This window comes from Astyanax mexicanus, chromosome 17 (assembly GCF_023375975.1).
Source record: "Astyanax mexicanus isolate ESR-SI-001 chromosome 17, AstMex3_surface, whole genome shotgun sequence".
In the NCBI taxonomy this organism is placed as follows: domain Eukaryota; kingdom Metazoa; phylum Chordata; class Actinopteri; order Characiformes; family Acestrorhamphidae; genus Astyanax; species Astyanax mexicanus.
In genome coordinates this window covers 1414460-1436671 of record NC_064424.1, presented here as the reverse complement: position 1 = coordinate 1436671, position 22212 = coordinate 1414460, and the positions used below count along the sequence as shown (strand labels likewise).

The 22212-nt window shown below is 39.1% G+C and overlaps 1 protein-coding gene and 1 long non-coding RNA gene across 3 annotated transcripts in view; both read right to left on the bottom strand.

Moving 5' to 3' along the window:
• The window catches only part of dacha (dachshund a), a 259029-nt gene that overhangs the window by 86960 nt on the left and 149857 nt on the right, over window positions 1-22212 (bottom strand). For both annotated transcript variants that reach the window (XM_049466752.1, XM_049466753.1), the window contains exon 3: window positions 5185-5316. In XM_049466752.1, the coding sequence (XP_049322709.1) occupies window positions 5185-5316 (132 nt within the window). The remainder of the gene's footprint in view (window positions 1-5184; window positions 5317-22212) is intronic.
• On the bottom strand, window positions 2857-4125 carry LOC125782505 (uncharacterized). Its single transcript, XR_007425213.1, has 3 exons — window positions 4037-4125; window positions 3732-3973; window positions 2857-3028 (listed from the first exon to the last, which is right to left on the bottom strand). It is a non-coding gene; the product is annotated as an uncharacterized LOC125782505 (long non-coding RNA).

The window sequence follows — 22212 nt, the reverse complement described above, 5'->3', positions numbered from 1 at the left end:
ACCATCCTTTTTGTCTTACTCTCTCTCTCTCTTTCTCTCCATCCTTCCCTCTTTACCTCCAACCACTCTACCGTCTCTCTGTCACTCTTTTTCTCCATCCTTCACTCTTTACCTGCTTCCTCTCTCTCACACACTCTTTCTCTTTCACTCCTAACTCTCATTCTCTCTCCCTTACTTTTTTTCTACCCCTCACTCTTTTGCTTCTAACTCAAATTCAAATTCAAAGTTGCTTTATTAGCATGACAAATTTTCACATTTGTATTGCCAAAGCTGTGATTAACAAATATATATATATTCCTGACAAAATTTAACATAAGATAACTGTACAGGTAAATTTGAACACAAGTTTAAGTAAACAATTAAATTAATTATTATAAGAAAAAAAAAAAAAACATATGATTTATAATAAAGAGTAATAGAGCTTGTAGTTCTGTACAGCAGTGTATCTGTGGTCACTCACTGTCCCTCAGGCTGTGGCAGGCCTGGACGTACTGCGCTGCCAGAGTGCAGCACTCACTGTGTTCCCCCAGCAGGTAGGGGAGTTTTTCTGGATCGGGGATGTTTTTAAATGCAGGTAATTTGTGGGTGAATTTGGTGTAGAATTGGGTTCTAATCTGGGAATATTTGGGACATTCTGTAAGGAAGTGCAGCTCTGTCTCTGGTCTGTTCAGTGGGCAGTGTGGGCACACTCTCTGCTCTTTGGGCAGCCAGGATTTCTTGTGCCTGCCCGTCTCTATGGCCAGGCTGTGGGCACTGAGTCTGTACCTGGTCAGGGTGGACCTCAGTTTGGGGTCAGTCAGGGTGCTCAGGTATTCCGCTGCTCTGTACTGACGGTTTAGGGCCGAATAACACTGTAGTTTACTCTGAGATTTAGTTTGAGTTTCCCAATAGCTGATGTAGTTTTGTTGGAGTTGTTTTGTAATTTGGTTGAATCTGATTGGTGTCTGGTCCTGAGTGTGTGGGGTGTTAGTGTGTGTTAGAGCTGTGTGTGTAAGTGTGTTAATGTGTGTGAGTGTAGAACTGTGCCTCTCTCTCTCTCTCTCTCCCTCTCTCTCTCTCTCTCTCTCTCTCTTTCTCTCTCTCTCTCTATACCCCTTTCTATTTATTTAAGTAGTATTGTTAACAATATAATCTGATTTCTTAGATTCCTTATGTAAATATATAGAGATATATGATCTGCTGTATTTTATCACAGTAAATGGATTTCTCACTCCGTGTATTCCCCTAATCAGAATCAGAATCAGAATCTTAATTTTTCAAGTGTGAATAGTGCAAGGATTTTTTCTTGGTGCAGGTATCAACATTTAAATAGAATGTATTCATAGATAGATGGATACAAAATCTGAACTATATATAAGCACAAGATAGACTGAGAAACATGATCAAAGTACACAAGCATAAGTCCAGTAAGTTATGAGTGATGAGTGAAGAAAGCAACAGAGCAAAATACAAAATGACCAAGTGTAAGTAAAATTTAAGTATGCAAATTTGTATAATATATGGTAAAGTGCATTATGTGCTGACTGCAGTAACTCTTTAAAAGACTATAGATTGTATATTATACAGTAGTTCATACAGATTATAGGATATAGTGTATTAGTGCTGTGTGATATGATGATAAATATCGTGAGGACGATAGAAAAGTGTCTATCTGCTACTTATCTTCTATCATCCCTATCGTTTCTACAGTAATTTCATCAATTATTCATGCAAATATATAAAGTAGGTTACGATGAAATGTATTGGCGTGGTCACTTTGCATAAACTCGGTTTATATAAGTGATAATAAAGTAATCTCAGCGACGTGACGCTGCTTTACGTTATTTGAAGGTCACGCGCGGACACGCCGGTTTGAGACGTGCTTTACGTTATTAAACTCATGAGAGCTGAACAATGGAGACGCATTGTCCTTTTTAAAAAATTAGCTACTTCATCTACCTCATCTGTTTTCATTTGATATATTCACATATATATTGCTGCACTAACATATGGTTATTGTTATATAAAATATTCCATATCGTGATTTATGATTTTTCCCATATTGCCCAGCACTATAGTGTAGAATAGTAGAAATGGTACTATAAAGTGCAGGTGCACCGAGTAGATACAAGTAGTTGAAAGGATTAAAAATGAAAGTTAAAAGCAGAGTATTGTGGGATGTCTCAGTCTCATGTCTCATGTTAATGTTGGTCTGAAACACAGGAATTCTGGGTAAATGCTGCTGTTTTTGTCGTTTTGCTGCTTGCGGGCGTTTCATCCTGTCCACCAGCTGACAGGGCCGGCTCTTTTTCCTGTATTTATATCTTCTTCTGCATATTCACACTCACGTACACGCTGTGTGAGTGTATATATGTACGCATGTGTGTGTGTGTGTGTGTGTGTGTGTGAGCTCTATTGCTTGTGGCAATAAGAAAGGATGGCATTTGTCTGCACTTGCCATTGTTCACTGTGATAAAGCATGACGTGTGTGTGTGTGTGTGTGTGTGTATGTGACTGTGTGTAGGTGTGTGTGTGTGTGTGTGTATGTGTGTGTGTGACTATATGTGTGTGTGTGTGTGTGTGCCTTTGGTAACATCACAATCTAAATGCGCAGTCAGGTGGTGAACATTAAGGACGTCATTAGCCCCAATAAAGCGCAGCTATAGCACAGAGGGAGACATGGATAAGAACCCATTACCTCAGGTCATATGAGTGTGTGTGTGTGTGTTGTGTGTGTGTGTGTGTGTGTGTGTGTTGTGTGTGTGTGTGTGTGTGTGTGTGTGTGTGGGTGGGTTTATATGCCCCCAACTCACTCTTAACCTTTACCGTGTTTTTTTACAGGATCAGAGATCTGTTCACTTTATTCTGACTCTTTGATAATAATGATTCATAATGCCACTGATCTGATCTGATCTGATCTAATTTGATTGGTTGATTGGTTGGTTGGTTGATCTGATTGGTTGATTGATTAATAAAGGAGTGTTTTATTAAGCTGCTGGGTAATTGCTATGTAGTGGATATTAGGGTTGGGAAAAATATCCCACTCTACCTCACATTACCCTCACACTACACTCACTCTACATCATACTACAGTCATTCTACCTCACTCTACCTCACATTACCCTCACACTACACTCACTCTACATCATACTACAGTCATTCTACCTCACTCTACCTCACATTACCCTCACACTACACTCACTCTACATCATACTACAGTCATTCTACCTCACTCTACCTCACATTACCCTCACACTACACTCACTCTACATCATACTACAGTCATACTACCTCACTCTACCTCACATTACCCTCACACTACACTCACTCTACATCATACTACAGTCATTCTACCTCACTCTACCTCACATTACCCTCACACTACACTCACTCTACATCATACTACAGTCATACTACCTCACTCTACCTCACATTACCCTCACACTACACTCACTCTACATCATACTACAGCCATTCTATCTCACTCTACCTCACTCTACCTCACATTACCCTCACACTACACTCACTCTACATCATACTACAGCCATTCTACCTCACTCTACCTCACATTACCCTCACACTACACTCACTCTACATCATACTACAGCCATTCTACCTCACTCTACCTCACATTACCCTCACACTACACTCACTCTACATCATACTACAGTCATTCTACCTCACTCTACCTCACATTACCCTCACACTACACTCACTCTACATCATACTACAGCCATTCTACCTCACTCTACCTCACATTACCCTCACACTACACTCACTCTACATCATACTACAGCCATTCTACCTCACTCCACCTCACATTACCCTCACACTACACTCACTCTACATCATACTACAGCCATTCTACCTCACTCTACCTCACATTACCCTCACACTACACTCACTCTACATCATACTACAGCCATTCTACCTCACTCTACCTCACATTACCCTCACACTACACTCACTCTACATCATACTACAGCCATTCTACCTCACTGTACCTCACATTACCCTCACACTACACTCACTCTACATCATACTACAGTCATTCTACCTCACTCTACCTCACATTACCCTCACACTACACTCACTCTACATCATACTACAGTCATTCTACCTCACTCTACCTCACATTACCCTCACACTACACTCACTCTACATCATACTACAGCCATTCTACCTCACTCTACCTCACATTACCCTCACACTACACTCACTCTACATCATACTACAGCCATTCTACCTCACTCCACCTCACATTACCCTCACACTACACTCACTCTACATCATACTACAGTCATTCTACCTCACTCTACCTCACTCTACCTCACATTACCTTCACACTACACTCACTGTACATCACACTATAGCCATTCTACCTCACTCTGCCTCATTCTACCTCACACTATCCTCACTCTACATCATACTACAGTCATTCTACCTCACTCTGCCTCATTCTACCTCACTCTACCTCATTCTACCTCACACTACCTCACTCTACCTCATTCTACCTCACACTACCTCACTCTACCTCATTCTACCTCACACTACACCCACTGTACATTATACTACAGCCATTCTACCTCATTCTACCTCACTCTACATCACTCTACCTCATTATACCTCACACTACACTCACTGTACATCATACTACAGCCATTCTACCTCACTCCACCTCATTCTACCTCACACTACACTTATTCTAGCTCAATCTACTTCATTCTACCTCACACTACCATCATCCTACCTCACTCTACCTCACACTATCCTCACTCTACATCATACTACAGTCATTCTACCTCATCATACATCTATTTACCTCACACTGCACAAATTTGACCTTAAGCTGTTCATTCTAGCTCACTCTACCTCATCATACCTAGCTCTACCTCACATTACACCCATCCTACCTCACTCTGCTTCATCCTACCTCACTCTACCTCGATCTACACTCATTCTACCACACTCTTCCTCATCATACCTCTCTTTACCTCTGTGACCTGACCCAACAGTCTGGATTTGGGATGTAGTCAGTATATTTTAAATTGCAGAAAAAGACAAAAAAAAAAATCAGATATATCAAATATTTTATGAGCTTTTAAAAATAACCCCACACCTGATGTGATATCACTCTAACTGGTGATATATTTTCATGCGGCTCGTGTTGTGGTGTATAGGGGGCAGTATTGTGTCGTCTCTTACCTGCGTTGGAGTTGAGCTCTTCGTTCTCGGACTCGGTGCCGTTCTGGCTCCCGGCTCCGTGGATGTTGTTCATGGCCATCAGCTTCATCTTCTGCAGCTTCATCGCCTCCGCCATGGCCGCCGCCGTCAGACCTGCAACACACAGCCAGCAGGTTAGCACGCTGGATTCACACACACACGTTAGAAAGGTACGACGTGATAAAAAATAGCGTTTATAGTAACTGTGTTGGATCTCCTGATATTATTGTAAAAAACTATAAATTAAAAGTGTAAATTACTTTAATCTTCTTGAAGGTTTTTCAGAATTTGGCTTGGGTTCAATTTATTATTCTGGGGATAAGGAGTAGATTGGTTCTGTGCTGTTACCTCACTTTACCTCAATCTACTGCCTCTCTACCTCACTTTACCTCTTACTACCTTCACTCTATCTCACTCTTCCTCACTCTACATTTACTCCACATCACTCTTCCTTTATTCTACCTCACTCTACATACCTCTAACTCTTTACCTTCACTCTACCTCACTCTACCTTCACTCTACCTCACTGTACCCTCACTCTATCTCACTCTACTTCCCTCTTCTTCACTCTACCTCACTGTACCTTCACTATACCTCACTCTACCTCACTCTATTTCACTCTACCTCACCCTACCTTCACTCTACCTCACTGTACCTTCACTATACCTTCACTATACCTTACTCTACTTCACTCTACCTCACTGTACCTTCACTCTACCTCACTCTACCTCACTCTATTTCACTCTACCTCACCCTACCTTCACTCTACCTCACTCTACCTCACTGTACCTTCACTATACCTTCACTATACCTTACTCTACTTCACTCTACCTCACTCTACCTCAATCTACCTCACTCTACCTCACTCTATCCTCACTCTACCTCACTCTACTTCACTGTACCTTCACTCTACCTCACCCTACCTTCACTCTACCTCACTCTACTTCACTGTATCTTCACTCTACCTTCACTCTACCTCACCCTACCTTCACTCTACCTCACTCTACTTCAGTCTACCTTTACTCTACCTTCACCCTACCTCACTGTACCTTCACTCTGCTTCACCATACTTCACTCTACCTCACTCTACTTCACTCTACCTCACTCTACCTCAATGTACCTTCACTCTACTACCATTCTACCTCACTACACTTTCCCTCTAACTTACTCTACCTCATTCTAATTCACTAAACCTTCACACTATCTCACTCTACTTCACTCTGTACCTTCACTCCACCTTCACTCTTCCTCTGCTCTACCTCTGTCTACCTTAAATCTATTTCAATCTACTCTCACTCTACCTTTTTCTTCCCTGACTTCAAACCAAAATATTGCAATATATTAATGTATATTAATATTTTATTACACCCTACTTTCACTGTTTACACTGTCGGCGCTCATGTTCAGTGTGTTCAGTGTGTTCAGTATTGTGCTGAATGTTATTATTTTCGGTGAGGAGTGGATTAGTACTCTGGAGAGACGTACGCTGAGCCTCCACAAATCCAGCTCCTGCGGGGGGACGGGGGACACATCGCTCCCTCCGGTTCCCCATTCAGTGGACTCCTGCAAGTGTGTGTGTGAGTGTGTGTGTTTGAGTCCCAGGAGGCCCTTCCTCACGCTCACACACACTTCCAAGCCCTACCTTCAGCTCATCAAGGGCTCCACAACCCCGGAAGCCATCATCACTCAGCCCAATTAGGCCCCTAATTAATTCAATTAAATGACGGAGGGCCGCATTAAGTAATTCATTAAGTGGCAACGCAAAGCGTTTTTGTGCACCGTGCTCAAAATTTCCCCACGAAAAACGTTACAAGAAGCGAGCGAAGAAAAAAAAGTGAAGGCTGGTGTCCTTCGTCTCTCTTTTTTCCCCAGGTTCAGAATGTGGATGTCACCTTGATCTAATTCATTAATGATATGGCCTCCGGAACACAGAACAGAAAAAGAAACTCCGCTCTCTCGCCAGCGCACGGTAGTGCTAGGTGAAGAATAGAGTGCAGCGTTTCATAGGGTGTTTTAAGTAATTGCACAAACCACACACATCTAAACAAACTCTTCATGTTTGAGTTAAATAGCTGTTCAGATGCAGTTTAAGATTTTATTACCAAAATATTTACAACAGCTATTAACTAATGCAGACCAAACCAAACCAAAGCAACTCAAACCAACTCAAACAAAACCAAACCAACCCAACCCAAACCAAAAACCAAAGCAACCCAAACCAAACTAAACCAAATGAAACCAAAGCAAACCAACCCCAATTCAAAGCAACCCAGACCAAACCAAAGCAAGAAGAAACAACCCAAAGCAAATCAAAGCAAACCGAAGCAAACCAACCCAAACAAAAGCAAACCAATCTAAAGAAACCCAAACCAACCCAAACCAAAGCAACCCAAATCAACACAAACCAAATCAAAGCAATTCAACGCAAACCAAAGGAACCCAAACCAAAGCAACCCAACCCAACCCAAACCAACTCAAACCAAAGCAACCCAATCAAAACCAAACCAAACCAACTCAAACCAAAGGCGCCCAAACCAAAGCAATCCAAAGCAACCCAATCCAAATAACAGCAACCCAAACCAACCCAAAGCTAAGCAAATCAACCCAAAGCAAACCAAACCAAAGAAACCCAAACCAATGCAAACCAAACTCAGCCTCACAAAGCAAACTAACCCAAAGCATCCTAAACCAACCCAACCCAACCCAAACTCTTCAAAGGGAAACTGTAAAGGTGGAACCAAGTTAAGGGGGAAACTGTAAAGTTGTCAATGAATTCAAACCAAAGACTACAACTACAAATATGAAAACAATCTAAAAGCACTAATAAAACCGTTTTATTATTATTTATAGATGGATAAACGCTGGCGGTCCGGATCAGTCTCCGGAGCGGAGCGGAGTGGATTGGTGGTCAAGGGGGGGAGATGAGACAGATGAATCTGGTTCTCAGATTGTTTATCCAAAACAACCATCTCCCTGTATTTATGCAGCCGGACCCATCGGCGCGGCGCAACGGCCAACGCCACGTTTAAACAGGATGTCAGCGTGATTGATTCATTTTATTATGAGCTGGTTTTGTTTCCTAATCCCGCGGACTTGTCAGGCGAGCAGCTGCCCGTGTTCCTGAGAGCGACTCAAACTCGCGGCTGAGCACTGAATTAACTACAGACGCGTGTGCGGCGGCGGCGGGGACGGTGGTGGTTGTGGGGGGGGGGGGGGGGTGCAAGGAGTTGGGAAGTGGGAATAGGATGGGAATAACTGGATTTAATGAGAAGAAATTTTGACTTTTGTTTATAGAGATATAGAGATTTTCGGCGTATTAGTAAAGGTGTTGATTCAATACACTCAAACAAAACCTTTACTCAAACTTAATTTAATGATTTTCTTTATTTTAGTGACTTTTTCAGCACTCAAATAACGTGGACCAAGACCTCAGGCATTAATGTGTTTGGACACACTCTCTCATTCAATGGTTTTATTTTATTTTTATTTATTAATTTTATCTCTACATAGTAAATGAATAGTGAAGTGATCTATCAGATTATGAAGGAACACATAAGGAATCATGTAGTAACTTAAAAACAGTGTTAAACAAACCTAAATACTAAACCAAACGGATTCTGAGGCTGGTATGATCTTGTCCTGTGCAACAGAGGGAAATCTTGCTATTTTTCCTTTCCTGGTGCGCTCCTGATGAGTGCCAGTTCCATCCTTATGATGTTTTGATGGTCTTTTTTTGCGATTGCGCTTGAGGATACTTTTAAAGTTGTTACAATTCATTGAGTAGTTGTTGTTTCTCATAATCTGGATTAGAACATTACTCAAATAGGGCTATTCACTGTATACAAGTAATTCAAGTAATTAACTCTTGATGAGTTCAGCACAGCTGTTAACTGAAAGCCTGAATTCCAGCTGAACTTTTAAAGCGTTTTATTCACCTGTACACCTGTATCTATGAGATGTGTGATGATAAACCTGATCTACCTGATCTGATTTGATCTGATTTGAGGTGCAGTAAGTCAGAGTATCAGATAAAATGAAGGACTTCATTAATAAAAAATGTAAAGTATAAAACAGGTGAGCAGACGGGAGCGTATATTAAGCAGCAGAGGGAATAAAGGAGAAAGTACAATAGATCTATTGTCTGGGCGGTGTTGTTCTCTGTCCTGGTGCTGTGTGGAGGAGCGGGTCCGGAGATCAAACGGCGAGCGTAACAGTAATTGATGTTTGAGGGAAGTCGCGACCCGCGGAAATGGGAGCCGGCGGATGAAAGGCGAGAGCCGTTTTGCAGGGCTGGACAAACAGATTGCTTATTGTTTGCCTTTCATACGGTCCTTCAGATCTACAAGAGCTCCCGACTCCAGCCTTTCAGAGATTCAGACCCCGGAGAGAGAGAGACCATCCACCTCCCCCGCACACCGTCCACACAGAACCACACAGAACCAACAGAACTCCTCCAGAACAAACAGAACCTTCAGATCTAGAAGAGCTCCCGAATCCAGCCCCCGAGAGAGAGAGAGACCATCCGCCTCCCCTGCGCTGTCCACACAGAACCACACAGAACCAACAGAACCACCAGAACCACACAGAACCAACAGAACCTCTAAAACCGCTAGAACCACCAGAACCACACAGAACCAACAGAACCACCAGAACTCCTCCAGAACAGACAGAACCTTCAGATCTACAAGAGCTCCCGACTCCAGCCTATCAGAGATTCAGACCCCGGAGAGAAAGAGACCATCCACCTCCCCCGCACACCGTCCACACAGAACCACACAGAACCAACAGAACTCCTCCAGAACAAACAGAACCTTCAGATCTAGAAGAGCTCCCGAATCCAGCCCCTGAGAGAGAGAGAGACCATCCGCCTCCCCTGCGCTGTCCACACAGAACCACACAGAACCAACAGAACCACCAGAACCACACAGAACCAACAGAACCTCTAAAACCGCTAGAACCAACAGAACCGACAGAACTGTCAAAACCACCAGAACTTCCAGAATCGAAAGAACCACCAGAATAGACAGAACCTCCAAAATTGCTAGAACCAACAGATCCCACAGAACCTTCAGAACCGCTAGAATGTCCATAACCAATGAAAGCTCCAGAACTGACAGAATCTCTGGAACTGACAGAACTACTAGAAAACCACTACCTACAGAGGTTTTAGAACTTCCACAACCAACAGAACCTCCAGGACAGACAGAACCCTCAGAATTAAAAGAACCTCCAGAATTGACAGAAGTACTAAAACCACCAGAGCCTCCAGAACCTTCAGAACCGCTACAACCTCCAGAATCAACAGAACTTTAAAACCTCAGACCCAGAGCCTCCAAAGCAAAAGAACTGAAAGAACTGACAGAATCTCTGGAACTGACAGAACCTCCAGAACCAACAGAACCTTCAGAACTGACAGAACCACTAGAAACTTCAGAACCGTTAGAACCTCCAAAACTGCTAGAACCAACAGAACAGACAGAACCGACAGAAGCTTCAGAACCAACAGAACTTCTAGAAGTGACAATCTCTGGAGCTGACAGATCCACTAGACCAACAGAACCACCAGAAGTGCTAAAACCACCAGAGCCTCCAGAACCTTCTAAACCTGGGAGCTGTAGTTAAAAAGGTCAGTTTTAACACTCTACTTACTGAAACATGTAGGGTTTAAATCAGGCTCGGGCTCACAATGAAGGTTTATGGGGGATTTAAGTAGGCCATGAGTTGCAAAAGGTTTGAAACCCCTGCTCTACTTTGCCTTTGCTGGACAAACCAATTGCAATTGATCTAAAAAATAATCGTCAGATTAGTCGACTACTAAAGTAAACTCTTTTTACTTTGAAAGTTCCACTAAAAATTTACAGTAAGAAGCTTTTATCTCGCTCTTGTAAATCTGTTGTTTTGGATAAACTCTTTTAATGATGTTATTCTGTTATTCTGTTATAAAGTATATAATTTTTATACAGTATATTCTTTATTTATACAGTTTTTAATGCACAGTAAGGTTTATTACAGTGATTTTACAGGACGAGGGGTCAGATTTGGGCCAGGTTGGATTCCTTTGGCATGATGCTCTGGAAGCGGCTTCTAGACAACAATGCAGAGTTTAATGAAGTGGTGGCAGCAGACGAGGATCTGAGGAGGGAGGAGTTTAGGAGGAGCTTGTTTTGATGTGGGAGTCGTCCAGCGTTATATCAGTAGATTAATTTCAGCTCTGAAAGGGTCAGTGTTTCCCTGTGTCTCTGCTGCTGCTGCAGTAATCAAACAGCTGCTTCACGGGTTTAAAAGGTAAAATAGGTAAAATAGGAGTATTCCACCTGAAAACGCTGAAACTGGACCTAGAATTGAAGTTTTCTGCCCGAGACTGAGTCCGACTCGATGCCTGACTCCAACTGATTTCCCAACACTTTCCTCGGGCCGGCTCAGGCCGGGCTAAAGAAAATGTTCTGTGACGTAGGCGTCTGTTTTTTAATGCTATTTTTATTTTATATAAAGCTAACACAAGCTAATACAAATCAAACTGTGTTTAAAACAAAAGTTGCACAAGTTGGTATGTTGTAATCATGCAACTCATGCACACTTATCAAAAAATATATATATTATTTGTTCAGAAAGTGTTTTATATCTTTAAACCATGTTAAACTATATTAGATTAAAGGAAAGTCATTCAGACATCATTCTCATTTGGTAGAAAACTGCATTAAACCAATGAGTATGGAACAATTTACACCAAACTTCCAAAAAATTTGGCTCATCGGCTTATTCATTACAAAATTATACATAGAGCTTAAGCAACACCATATAGGAGATATCAAATTAAACTTATTTCTAATTATATCTGTATATTCATATCTGTATTTCTGCACCTGGGACATCAATTCACATGTTTTGGGAATGTCCAAACATAGTTAAAATATAGATTCTTACACTAGATGTACTAATCTAATCTAATTTACTTGGTCTTAGCATTCCACTCGTGCCACATTAATATAAGTCTTCTACATAATGATGATTTAGACCTTCAGTTACCTTTAATAATAAAAAAAGGATGTTATTTGCAGGTTTTACAGCTACCAAGAAATTAATTTCTGAATCTCTGGTCTTCAAAATATAGTCAGAATAGAACATTAACAAAGCTACATTTTCAACAATCAGTAACTGGGAGAAATGATCTATATGAGTCTTTTCAGGATTTTGTAGATTCTTGATGAGTTATCTGATTTATATGCTCTTATTTGATGGTTCTTTAGTAATAAGCTGTACTTTTCCCGTCGTTACGATAGCAAAGACACACAGACACGCCCTAAATCAATCTGCACGATTGCTAAAATAGTCAAACTGCACTTTTGCAACTCTAAGAATCAGACTTTTCAGTATAAAAGTATGAAATACTTTGTGAAATGTTTCATAAATTAAAAGATTTGTCTGGATTACAAACAATGCTAATATTCTGTGTTGTCCTATTTATATATTCATATATTTTAAAGGATTTTAATGGATGAATATTTAAAAGAAAGTCATATTGGGTTAATATAATTAAACATTCATTAAATCAGGCAAAAATAAGTGAAAAATGCTGCCTGAATAATCATTCAACCTTTGTTCTGTGAAGCTTAATGATCACACAGATGAAAGCTGTGGTCTTAACGAGGACGTAATTGGCTCACAATTGGCCTCAACCTGTGAGTCATTTAAATATTAACCTATTCCGGGAAAATTACCTCAAATTTACTTTATTCAAACACCTAATTTACGTATGATTGTGTCACTGATCTGACTGATACTCTGAAGGTAATTAGAGCTAAAATTAGAGGTAATTAGAGCCTGCATTTACCATTCACTGCCAAGATAGTGATGAACGTCTGACTGTTGGCGTCTGTCTAGGTTGTATTCAGTCAGTGGAGCTCCTGTGTTTTCTGTTACCAAGATAAACAAGCAAATCTCCAGAAATGTACCTGAACACACCTCATTTCCAGAACACCATGCCCATCAGTGCTGGCTGGGTGTAAGATAGCAATGAGCAAGGTGATGTACTTTTTGGTAGGCTGAAAAATAAAAAAGGGCCCTAGGCGCTCAAGCAAGACTCAGAGAGACCAACAATCACTTTAAAGGAGCTGCAGAGATCAGGGGTTTATACTGGTATATTGAAGGTGCAACAGTACTAAACTGGCATGAATGGAAAAATGTATTTGAAGTAACTACTTCAAAATAAAATATATGGCCCTAAATACAATCAGGGTATTTTTATGAAAACATTCTTGTGCCAATATGAAAATAACGAAATCATCTTAATTAATTAAAAAAATAAACTACTGCCAAAAAAAATAAATAAAATAAAATAAAATAAATTATATTATATAATTTATATAAATTATATAAATGAATTATATTATAAATTATATAATAATATATTTTTATGACAACATTCTTGCCGATATGAAAAAAATAATGTTTTTTATTAATTTTAAAAATAAACTACTGCAATTGTTTATATATATTTTGTCGTACATTATATATATATATATATATATATATATATTATCGTACATCCCTGCGTACTATATATACGTATATATATTTTATTTATTTTTTAATGAGGAAAGTGCATTAACGTGAAGCTGTTAAGAGTTGGATGTTCACTGTTAAAATGTTCACTGGTTTTATTTTATGTGTGTTTTAATTATTTAGGATATTTTTTAAAAATGATATTTAAATTCTAGTGCATTTATTCTCAGTTTAAAGTTGACTTTTCATTTTTATTCTATAATATAATCATTATATAAATAAAGAAAAGTAGCTTATATGACACGGCACAATACGGGCAACACCGCGCTCCCGCAATCACATATCTCAGGAGGAGGGGGGGAGTAAAAAAGAGAGGAATAAAGAGGAAAATACGAACAAAACAGAGAATAAAAAGGGAAACACAGATTGGCTGGGAGATATATCATGTTCTCCACAAACAGGGTCACGCCACTGATCCCACACACTCTCACACACACACACACCGGACACACTGATCCAATTCTACATTTTACATTTATTTACTGCACTGCTCTCAGAGATAGAGGGATAGAGGGATAGAGGGATGGAGGGATGAGCATTCTCTGAATCAGAATGTCTTAAGGAAAAGCGAGAGCAGAGATAATGGAGGGAATCTGATTCTCTAAACAGAGAAGAAAAGAAGCGAGGGAACGAAGAGAACAGAATATACTGTATTAATTCACCTGTACTGGTGAATTTCAGCAATAGAACTGTCTGAAAAATGTGTTTAATATAAATATATGTACAATAGTGGTCTAAATCATAGAACACCTCCATTAGTTACCTTTATTTTTGCCTTTTAAGCTATTTTAAAGTCTAGTCAATAACCAGAAATGATACAAAAAAACATAAATTCTATTGAAAGTAGAAGTTGACTCTTAGAAACTGGAGAAAAAAAGCTGCTACAGGAAGACGTCTGGCTGACCCACATGGAAACAGTAGCTTTAGCCTTTAGCTCAGATTAACATGATTAAGAACTGAGTCTCAGTTTCAGCAGAACTGAAGAGAAGAATTAGAAATAATTTGAACAGACAAACTGTCCCTGTAAAAAAAAATTCTTGATGAACGCACCAATAGAAACTCTTCAAAATGACCTGAAATAAACTCTTTTTACATTGACTTCCATTAAACGTTTACAAGTTTTTTTTGTCTCTCCTGTAAAGTTGCTGTTTTGGAGATAAGTGTTTTTCATTGGACAGCGACGATATGTGATAGATTCACAGTTATTGTGATTAGAATAGTTATTCTGACTAAAAAAAATATATATATATATATATATTTGAACAAACATACCAATGAACGCAATAGACGAAAAAATATCACGATTATCAAAAATTATTGAGCTCATGTTCATTTATTGTACGATAAATCGATATTGAAATTATTGTGACAGACCTAGTCTTGACTTTTAAAGTCAACGTTTGGAACTGGAATTGATTTTATATAGAGTAGATATCTATTTTATGAGGAACAGGTGAACAGAAATGTGCAGAATCTCATACATTTTACATTCATTGCGTTTCAGGACGGAGGGGTGGAGGAATAAAGAGAGATAGAAGGATGGAGGGATGAGCATTCTTTAAATCAGAATGTCCCAGGGAAAGGTATCAGATTTGTGTTCAGAAGGAGCGAGAGCAGAGATAATGGAGGGAATCGGATTCTCTAAACAGTAAATATTACCATCCGATTCTGCGTTTCCAGGTGAAAACCGAGACGGCGGAAAGGACAAAATGGAGGAGAAGAAAAGAAGCGAGAGAAAGAGAATGGAGCTCATACTGTATTTAATTCACCTTTGGAATTTCCGAATGGCGGAAAACGGGATGAAATGAGCGTACAACAAAGGTGGATGGCCGGCGGGCGAAACCGGAGCTCGGCGCTTTTCTGAGCGAGGAGGCGAGAAATGGGCCGAGCTGGAAGTGAGGGAATAAAAGCCTGAATAAAAAGAAGAGAAGAAGAAGTTTTTTTTTCTGTGTTTGTGTGAAAAAAAAATTTCCACAGGAAAGAGAGAAAAAAAGAGAGAGAACAACTAGCCTGAGTTATAATAACCTATAACCTATAACTTAAACACATATTATCAATCTATATGTGAGCCGTCAACTGTACCACACTGCACAGCTTGATTTAGGGCGTGTCAGAGTCTCTTTGCTATCATAACGACAGGAAAAGTACACCTTGCGCAGCTCGAAACGCAAAGCGAAAAAGGCATGTACTAATTCTCTTAATCAATCATGGGTAAGTTTAAACTGATGTCTGTTGCTCATCATTCCTTTTTAAGAGTAGATCAGGTGAGCTCTGACTTTGGTGGATTGCTATTGTACCGGTGCAGCTACCTGGACGTGTTCAACAAACTCTTCTCAGCAGAGGAAACTGAGCTGCTGGTTGACGCTGTGAAGGAGCTCCAGCAGCTCATTTACGGGAACAGCAATGTTATTTTATTTACTATTCTGTTTATTGTTGATGTAAAAGTTGGGTTGTGTTACTGAGATAGCGATGAACGTCTGACTGTTGGCGTCTGTCTAGGTTGTATTCAGTCAGTGGAGCTCCTGTGTTTTCTGTTACCAAGATAAACAAGATAAAACTCCAGAAATGTACCTGAACACACCTCATTTCCAGAACACCACGCCCATCAGTGTAGATATATTCAGAAGCTCTGCTGCTGTTTAAGATGTTTAAAAACTCCAGCAGCACTGCTGTGTCTGATCCACTCACTGTAGCAGCAGCACTACACTAACTCTTCACTGTGGGAATGGATGGATGGATGGATGGTTGGATGGTGGTGTTCGGAGTGACAGACATTGATCTGAGACTTTTATCACTCACACCAAAATCTGAGAGCCGTGTGGAGGACTGGGTGTGAAAAGCCTCCAAACAACCAATATATATATATGTGTCTGAGAGAGAGAGATAGAGTGAGAGAGAGAGAGAGTCACGCAGATAAATTACATTAATGTTTATATACAGCTCTGGAAAAAATAGAAGAGATCACTTCAGTTTCTGAAGCAGTTCAGTTTGGTGGTTTGATGGTTTGTGATCATCCATCTCCCTCTTGATTATATTCCAGAGGTTTTCAGTTTGATAAAATAAAAATAAACATCATTTTTTATTTAATTATACTATAAATATGAATAAATAATCTCACAGCTCTGCATTGAACCTTTTTAAAATCACAAAGCTTAGCATTTATCCCCTTTAAAAATCATAGAGTTTTATACTTAACCCTTTTAAAATCACACAGCTCTGCAATTAACCCCTTTAAAATCACAGGACTGCATTGAACCCTAATAAAATCACAACACTTAGCATTTAACCCCTTTAGAAATCACAGAGCTCTGCATTTAACCCTTTTAAAATAAAAAGCTTAGCATTTAACCACTTTAAAAATCAGATGGCTCTGCACTTAAACCTTTTAAAATCAGAACGCTCTGCGTTTATCCCTTCTAAAATTCACACATCACTGCATTTTATCATTTTTAAATCAGAACGCTTAGCCTTTAACTCCTTTAGAAATCATAGAGCCCTGGTTTTAACCCTTTTAAACTCACACAGCTCTGCATTTAGCCATTTTAAAATCACAGAGCCTAACATTTAACCCCTTTAAAATCACACAGATCTCTGCATTTAACCCTTTTAAAATCACACAGCTCTGCATTTAGCCATTTTAAAATCACAGAGCCTAACATTTAACCCCTTTAAAATCACAGATCTCGGCATTTAACCCTTTTAAAATCACATAGCTCTGCATTTAACCCTTTTAAAATCACACAGCTCTGCATTTAGCCATTTTAAAATCACAGAGCCTAACATTTAACCCCTTTAAAATCACAGATCTCGGCATTTAACCCTTTTAAAATCACACAGCTCTGCATTTTACCCTTTTAAAATCATACAACTCTACATTTAACCCTTTTAAAATCACACTGCTCTGCATTTAACCCTTTTTATAATCACACAGCTCTGCATTTAACCCCTTTAAAATCACACATATCTACATTTAACCCTTTTAAAACAACACACCTCTGCATTTAACCTTTTTAAAATCAGAAAGCTTAGCATTTAACCCCTTTAAAACAAGACGCTCTACACTTAACCCCTTTTAAAATTACACAGATCTGCAATTAAATCCATTATAATCACACAGATCTGCATTTAACCCTTTTAAAATCACACAGCTCTGCATTTAACTCCTTTAAAATCACACAGATCTGCATTTAACCCCTTTATAATCCCACAGATCTGCATTTAACCCTTTTAAAATCACACAGATCTACATTTAACCCCTTTAAAATCACAGATCTACATTTAACCCTTTTAAAATCACACAGCTCTGCATTTAACTCCTTTAAAATCACACAGATCTACATTTAAACCTTTTAAAATCACACAGCTCTGCATTTAACTCCTTTAAAATCACACAGATCTACATTTAACCCCTTTAAAATCACAGATCTACATTTAACCCTTTTAAAATCACACAGCTCTGCATTTAACCCTTTTTATAATCACACAGCTCTGCATTTAACCCTTTTTATAATCACACAGCTCCGCAGTCCTGCAGGCCACAGGACCACAGCGATAATTAGCCGATGCTGCGGCGGCAGCTTGCGGTTTTATATTGCATCCAGGTAAAATTACACCGAGCTTTGCTCTGATCAAATGGGAATAAACCCTTAATTAACTCCCTGCTGCAGCAATCACTTCCCTGCTCTTTCCTTTCTGTTTTTTTAACTCCGTAATGTCTACAGCGTCTATAAATGATTTTGGCACTCGGGTAATGGCCTTCTCCCAATCTGTAACTAACGCCCTTCCCCTGCTACCTGTTTAAAGCCAAACTGGGATGATAGGAGGAATGGTAATGAAGTAGTGAGCAGTAAAATAAACACAGACGCTTTATCTTGGGAAATTAAAATCAGTATGTACAATAAAACTGTATCAAATATAAACAGAATATCAGAATATGTGTATAGAAAGTGAATTCAAATAATAAAAATAATACTAACAGCCAGAAACACCAGACTAAAGAACAGCTTTTACCCTCGTGATAAAAATCTACCAGTTTTTAATCTTACTGACTGCACCTTAACTACAAGGTGTTAAAAGTAAAACATATATAAACTCAAGCTTTTTACTCTTTAAGTAAAATTGTTTTAAAAAAGTACTGGTTTTAAAACTTCTTAAGGTTTAAAAGTAGCCTAAAAGTAATGCAAGGAGAAAAAATAAAAAAGACATTAAGAACAAAAGCTTAGGCCACGCCCACAGAGTCCTATAGTTCACTACTCCCAAATTCCAAATTAAACTTATTTTTTATCTTTTATTTCAACTCTGAATCTAATAACACATATATTTAACTATTTAAAATATGTACTGGTCACTCACGCAACTTCACTTTACTTTTTAATTTTTTACAAGGTTTCTAATTTGAAGATGGTTATAAAACTCATATGAAACTCATTTAAAAAACATGTTTAAAGGCAAATCCACTAATTTCTTTTAATTTTCTCTCAAGAAAGTCTTTATTTTAAAGAAATATTTGACTGCATGTTCAAATAATTTATATTTATGACCAAAAATCATTCCTGTTACTGAAACTCACTCCTGTTTCTGGAACTCAATCCTGTTACTTTTTATGTTTTGAATAACAGGAATGAGTTTTCAGCATAAAAGTAGTAAAACATGAAAAATAGCTAAATGGCGGCTATGCTAATAGCATGAGGACACTGAGCACATTCTAGTGATTTTCACAAAATTTGTATTTTAGTTATAAACAAATAAGAATAAGATGTAAGAATTATTTTAGGTAACAGGACTGAGTGTTGAGATTGAGCTCCTCAGTCATCGTTACAATAAGATCAAATATACAGAAAAAACTAATGAGGAAACTTAATACTGGTCTTTCCATGATCTTCAGAACAAGAACCAGCTGATGACGTCACTTCCTGTTGTAGAATGTTCCAGATCTTTCAGATGATCAGGGTAATGTGTTACGGCAACAGGACTGAGAGAAACAACTAAAATTTGTATTTTAACTTAAATATTATGGATTTATCATGAAAAATATTTTAAAGCATAGATGGGAGAGGTTTGGAGCCACACAACAATGCAAAAATATATATATACATCTCTGAAGGATTTATTTTTAATGGTGAAGTTTATAGTTAGAGTATAAAGTGGGGTAACAGGTAACAAATGCTTTTTTTTATAGTGTTTTAAGTAGTTTTTATTAATTTATTAATTTATTAATATTAATTATTTTTAATTCCGTATCTTACTTTTGCAATTATGTCAATGTACACTATAAGGACAATATGCTTAATAATAATAAAATGTATTTTAAAGTTGTTTTGTGTGCTGTAGTTTCCTGGGGACAGCAGTGGCTGGTTTATGGTTTAGAGAGATGGCGTGGAGTGGGCAGCGGGAGTCTGAGCGAGGGGATTAGCTGAGGCTGTGATTGGTCTGTGGGTGTTCTGATCCATACGTGTCATCAACATCTGCCCTAGAGGAGCACTGGGTGGTGGGTGGCAGAGGCAGAGTCAATTAATAACCTCACACAGAGCCTGTAGATAGATAGATATACGTGTGTGTGTGTGTGTGTGTGTGTGTGTGTGTGTGTGTGTGTGTGTGTGCGTGCAAAGGACTTGTATCTCCAGTGTCCTGTTATTAAATAAATGAAGACTTAGAAACTGCAGCGTATCCAGTTCTACTTCACACAGTAGGTATGATCACAAACCATCAAACCACCAAACTGAACTGCTTGAATGATTTTTTGCACCAGGAGTAAAGCAGCATAAAGTTATCCAAAAGCAGTGTGTAAGACTGGTGGAGGAGAACATGATGCCAAGATGCATGAATAAAAAACTGTAAAAACCACCAGGGTTATTCCACCAAATATTAAAGAGGATTTCTGAACTCTTAAAACTTTATAAATATGAACTTTTTGTTTTCTTTGCATTATTTGAGGTCTGAAAGCTCTGCATCTTTTTTGTTATTTCAGTCATTTCTCATTTTCTGTAAATAAATGCTCTAAATGAGAATATTTTTATTAGGAATTTGGGAGAAATGTTGTCTGTAGTTTATAGAATAAAACAACAATGTTCATTTTACTCAAATATAAACCTATAAATAGCAAAATCAGAGAAACTATCATTTTGTCGCAATAGCAATTTTTGAAATTAATTAAAAATATATATATATATATTTTTCATACTGTTATTAGAAAAGTACTCATAAAAATAACATTATGTTATCTTATGACCATATCGCTCATCTCTAGTGTCTCACACACACACACACACACACTCTGCAGTGGCGGTGGCTGTGGAATCAGCAGTGATTTCTAGGCGTCTCTTTAACCTCAGGAAGTGGTTAATGTTTGATGGAAGGAGCCACTCGGGTCCTCGACTCAGAATCTCCCGACTCTGCAGAAATAAATGGGCCAAGTGTTCAAAGAGTAACAAACAACTACTGAACTGCTCTCCACCTGCCTCTAACTCTACCTCTCTATCTCTACCTCTATCTACTGAACTGCTCTCCACCTGCCTCTAACTCTACCTCTCTCTCTCTACCTCTATCTACTGAACTGCTCTCCACCTGCCTCTGCCTCTACCTCTCTCTCTCTACCTCTATCTACTGAACTGCTGCTGTCCAACCCCAGCACTTTACCTCCCTCTGCCTCTATCTCTCTATCTCTACCTCTATCTACTGAACTGCTCTCCACCTGCCTCTGCCTCTACCTCTCTCTCTCTACCTCTATCTACTGAACTGCTGCTCTCCAACCCCAGCACTTTACCTTCCTCTGCCTCTATCTCTCTATCTCTACCTCTATCTACTGAACTGCTCTCCACCTGCCTCTAACTCTATCTCTCTATCTCTACCTCTATCTACTGAACTGCTCTCCACCACCGCACTTTACCTTCCTCTGCCTCTATCTCTCTATCTCTACCTCTATCTACTGAACTGCTCTCCACCTGCCTCTAACTCTATCTCTCTATCTCTACCTCTATCTACTGAACTGCTCTCCACCTGCCTCTAACTCTATCTCTCTATCTCTACCTCTATCTACTGAACTGCTCTCCAACACAACCACAGCCCTTTACCTTCCTCTGCCTCTATCTCTCTATCTCTCTACCTCTAACTCTATCTCTTTACCTCTAACTCTATCTCTCTTTCTCTATTTACTGAACTGCTCTCCAACACAACCACAGCACTTTACCTCCCTCTAACTCTCTACCTCTAACTCTATCTCTCTTTCTCTACCTCTAACTCTATCTCTACCTCTATCTCTAACTCTATTTATTTATACCTCTATCTCTACCTCTATCTCTCTCTCTAACTCTATCTATCTCTACCTCTATCTCTCTCTCTATCTATCTCTGCCTCTATCTCTCTACCTCTACCTCTCTCTGGCTTTATCTCTCTACCTCTACCTCTCTACCTACCTCTACATATCTACCTCTTTACCTCCCTCTACCTCCA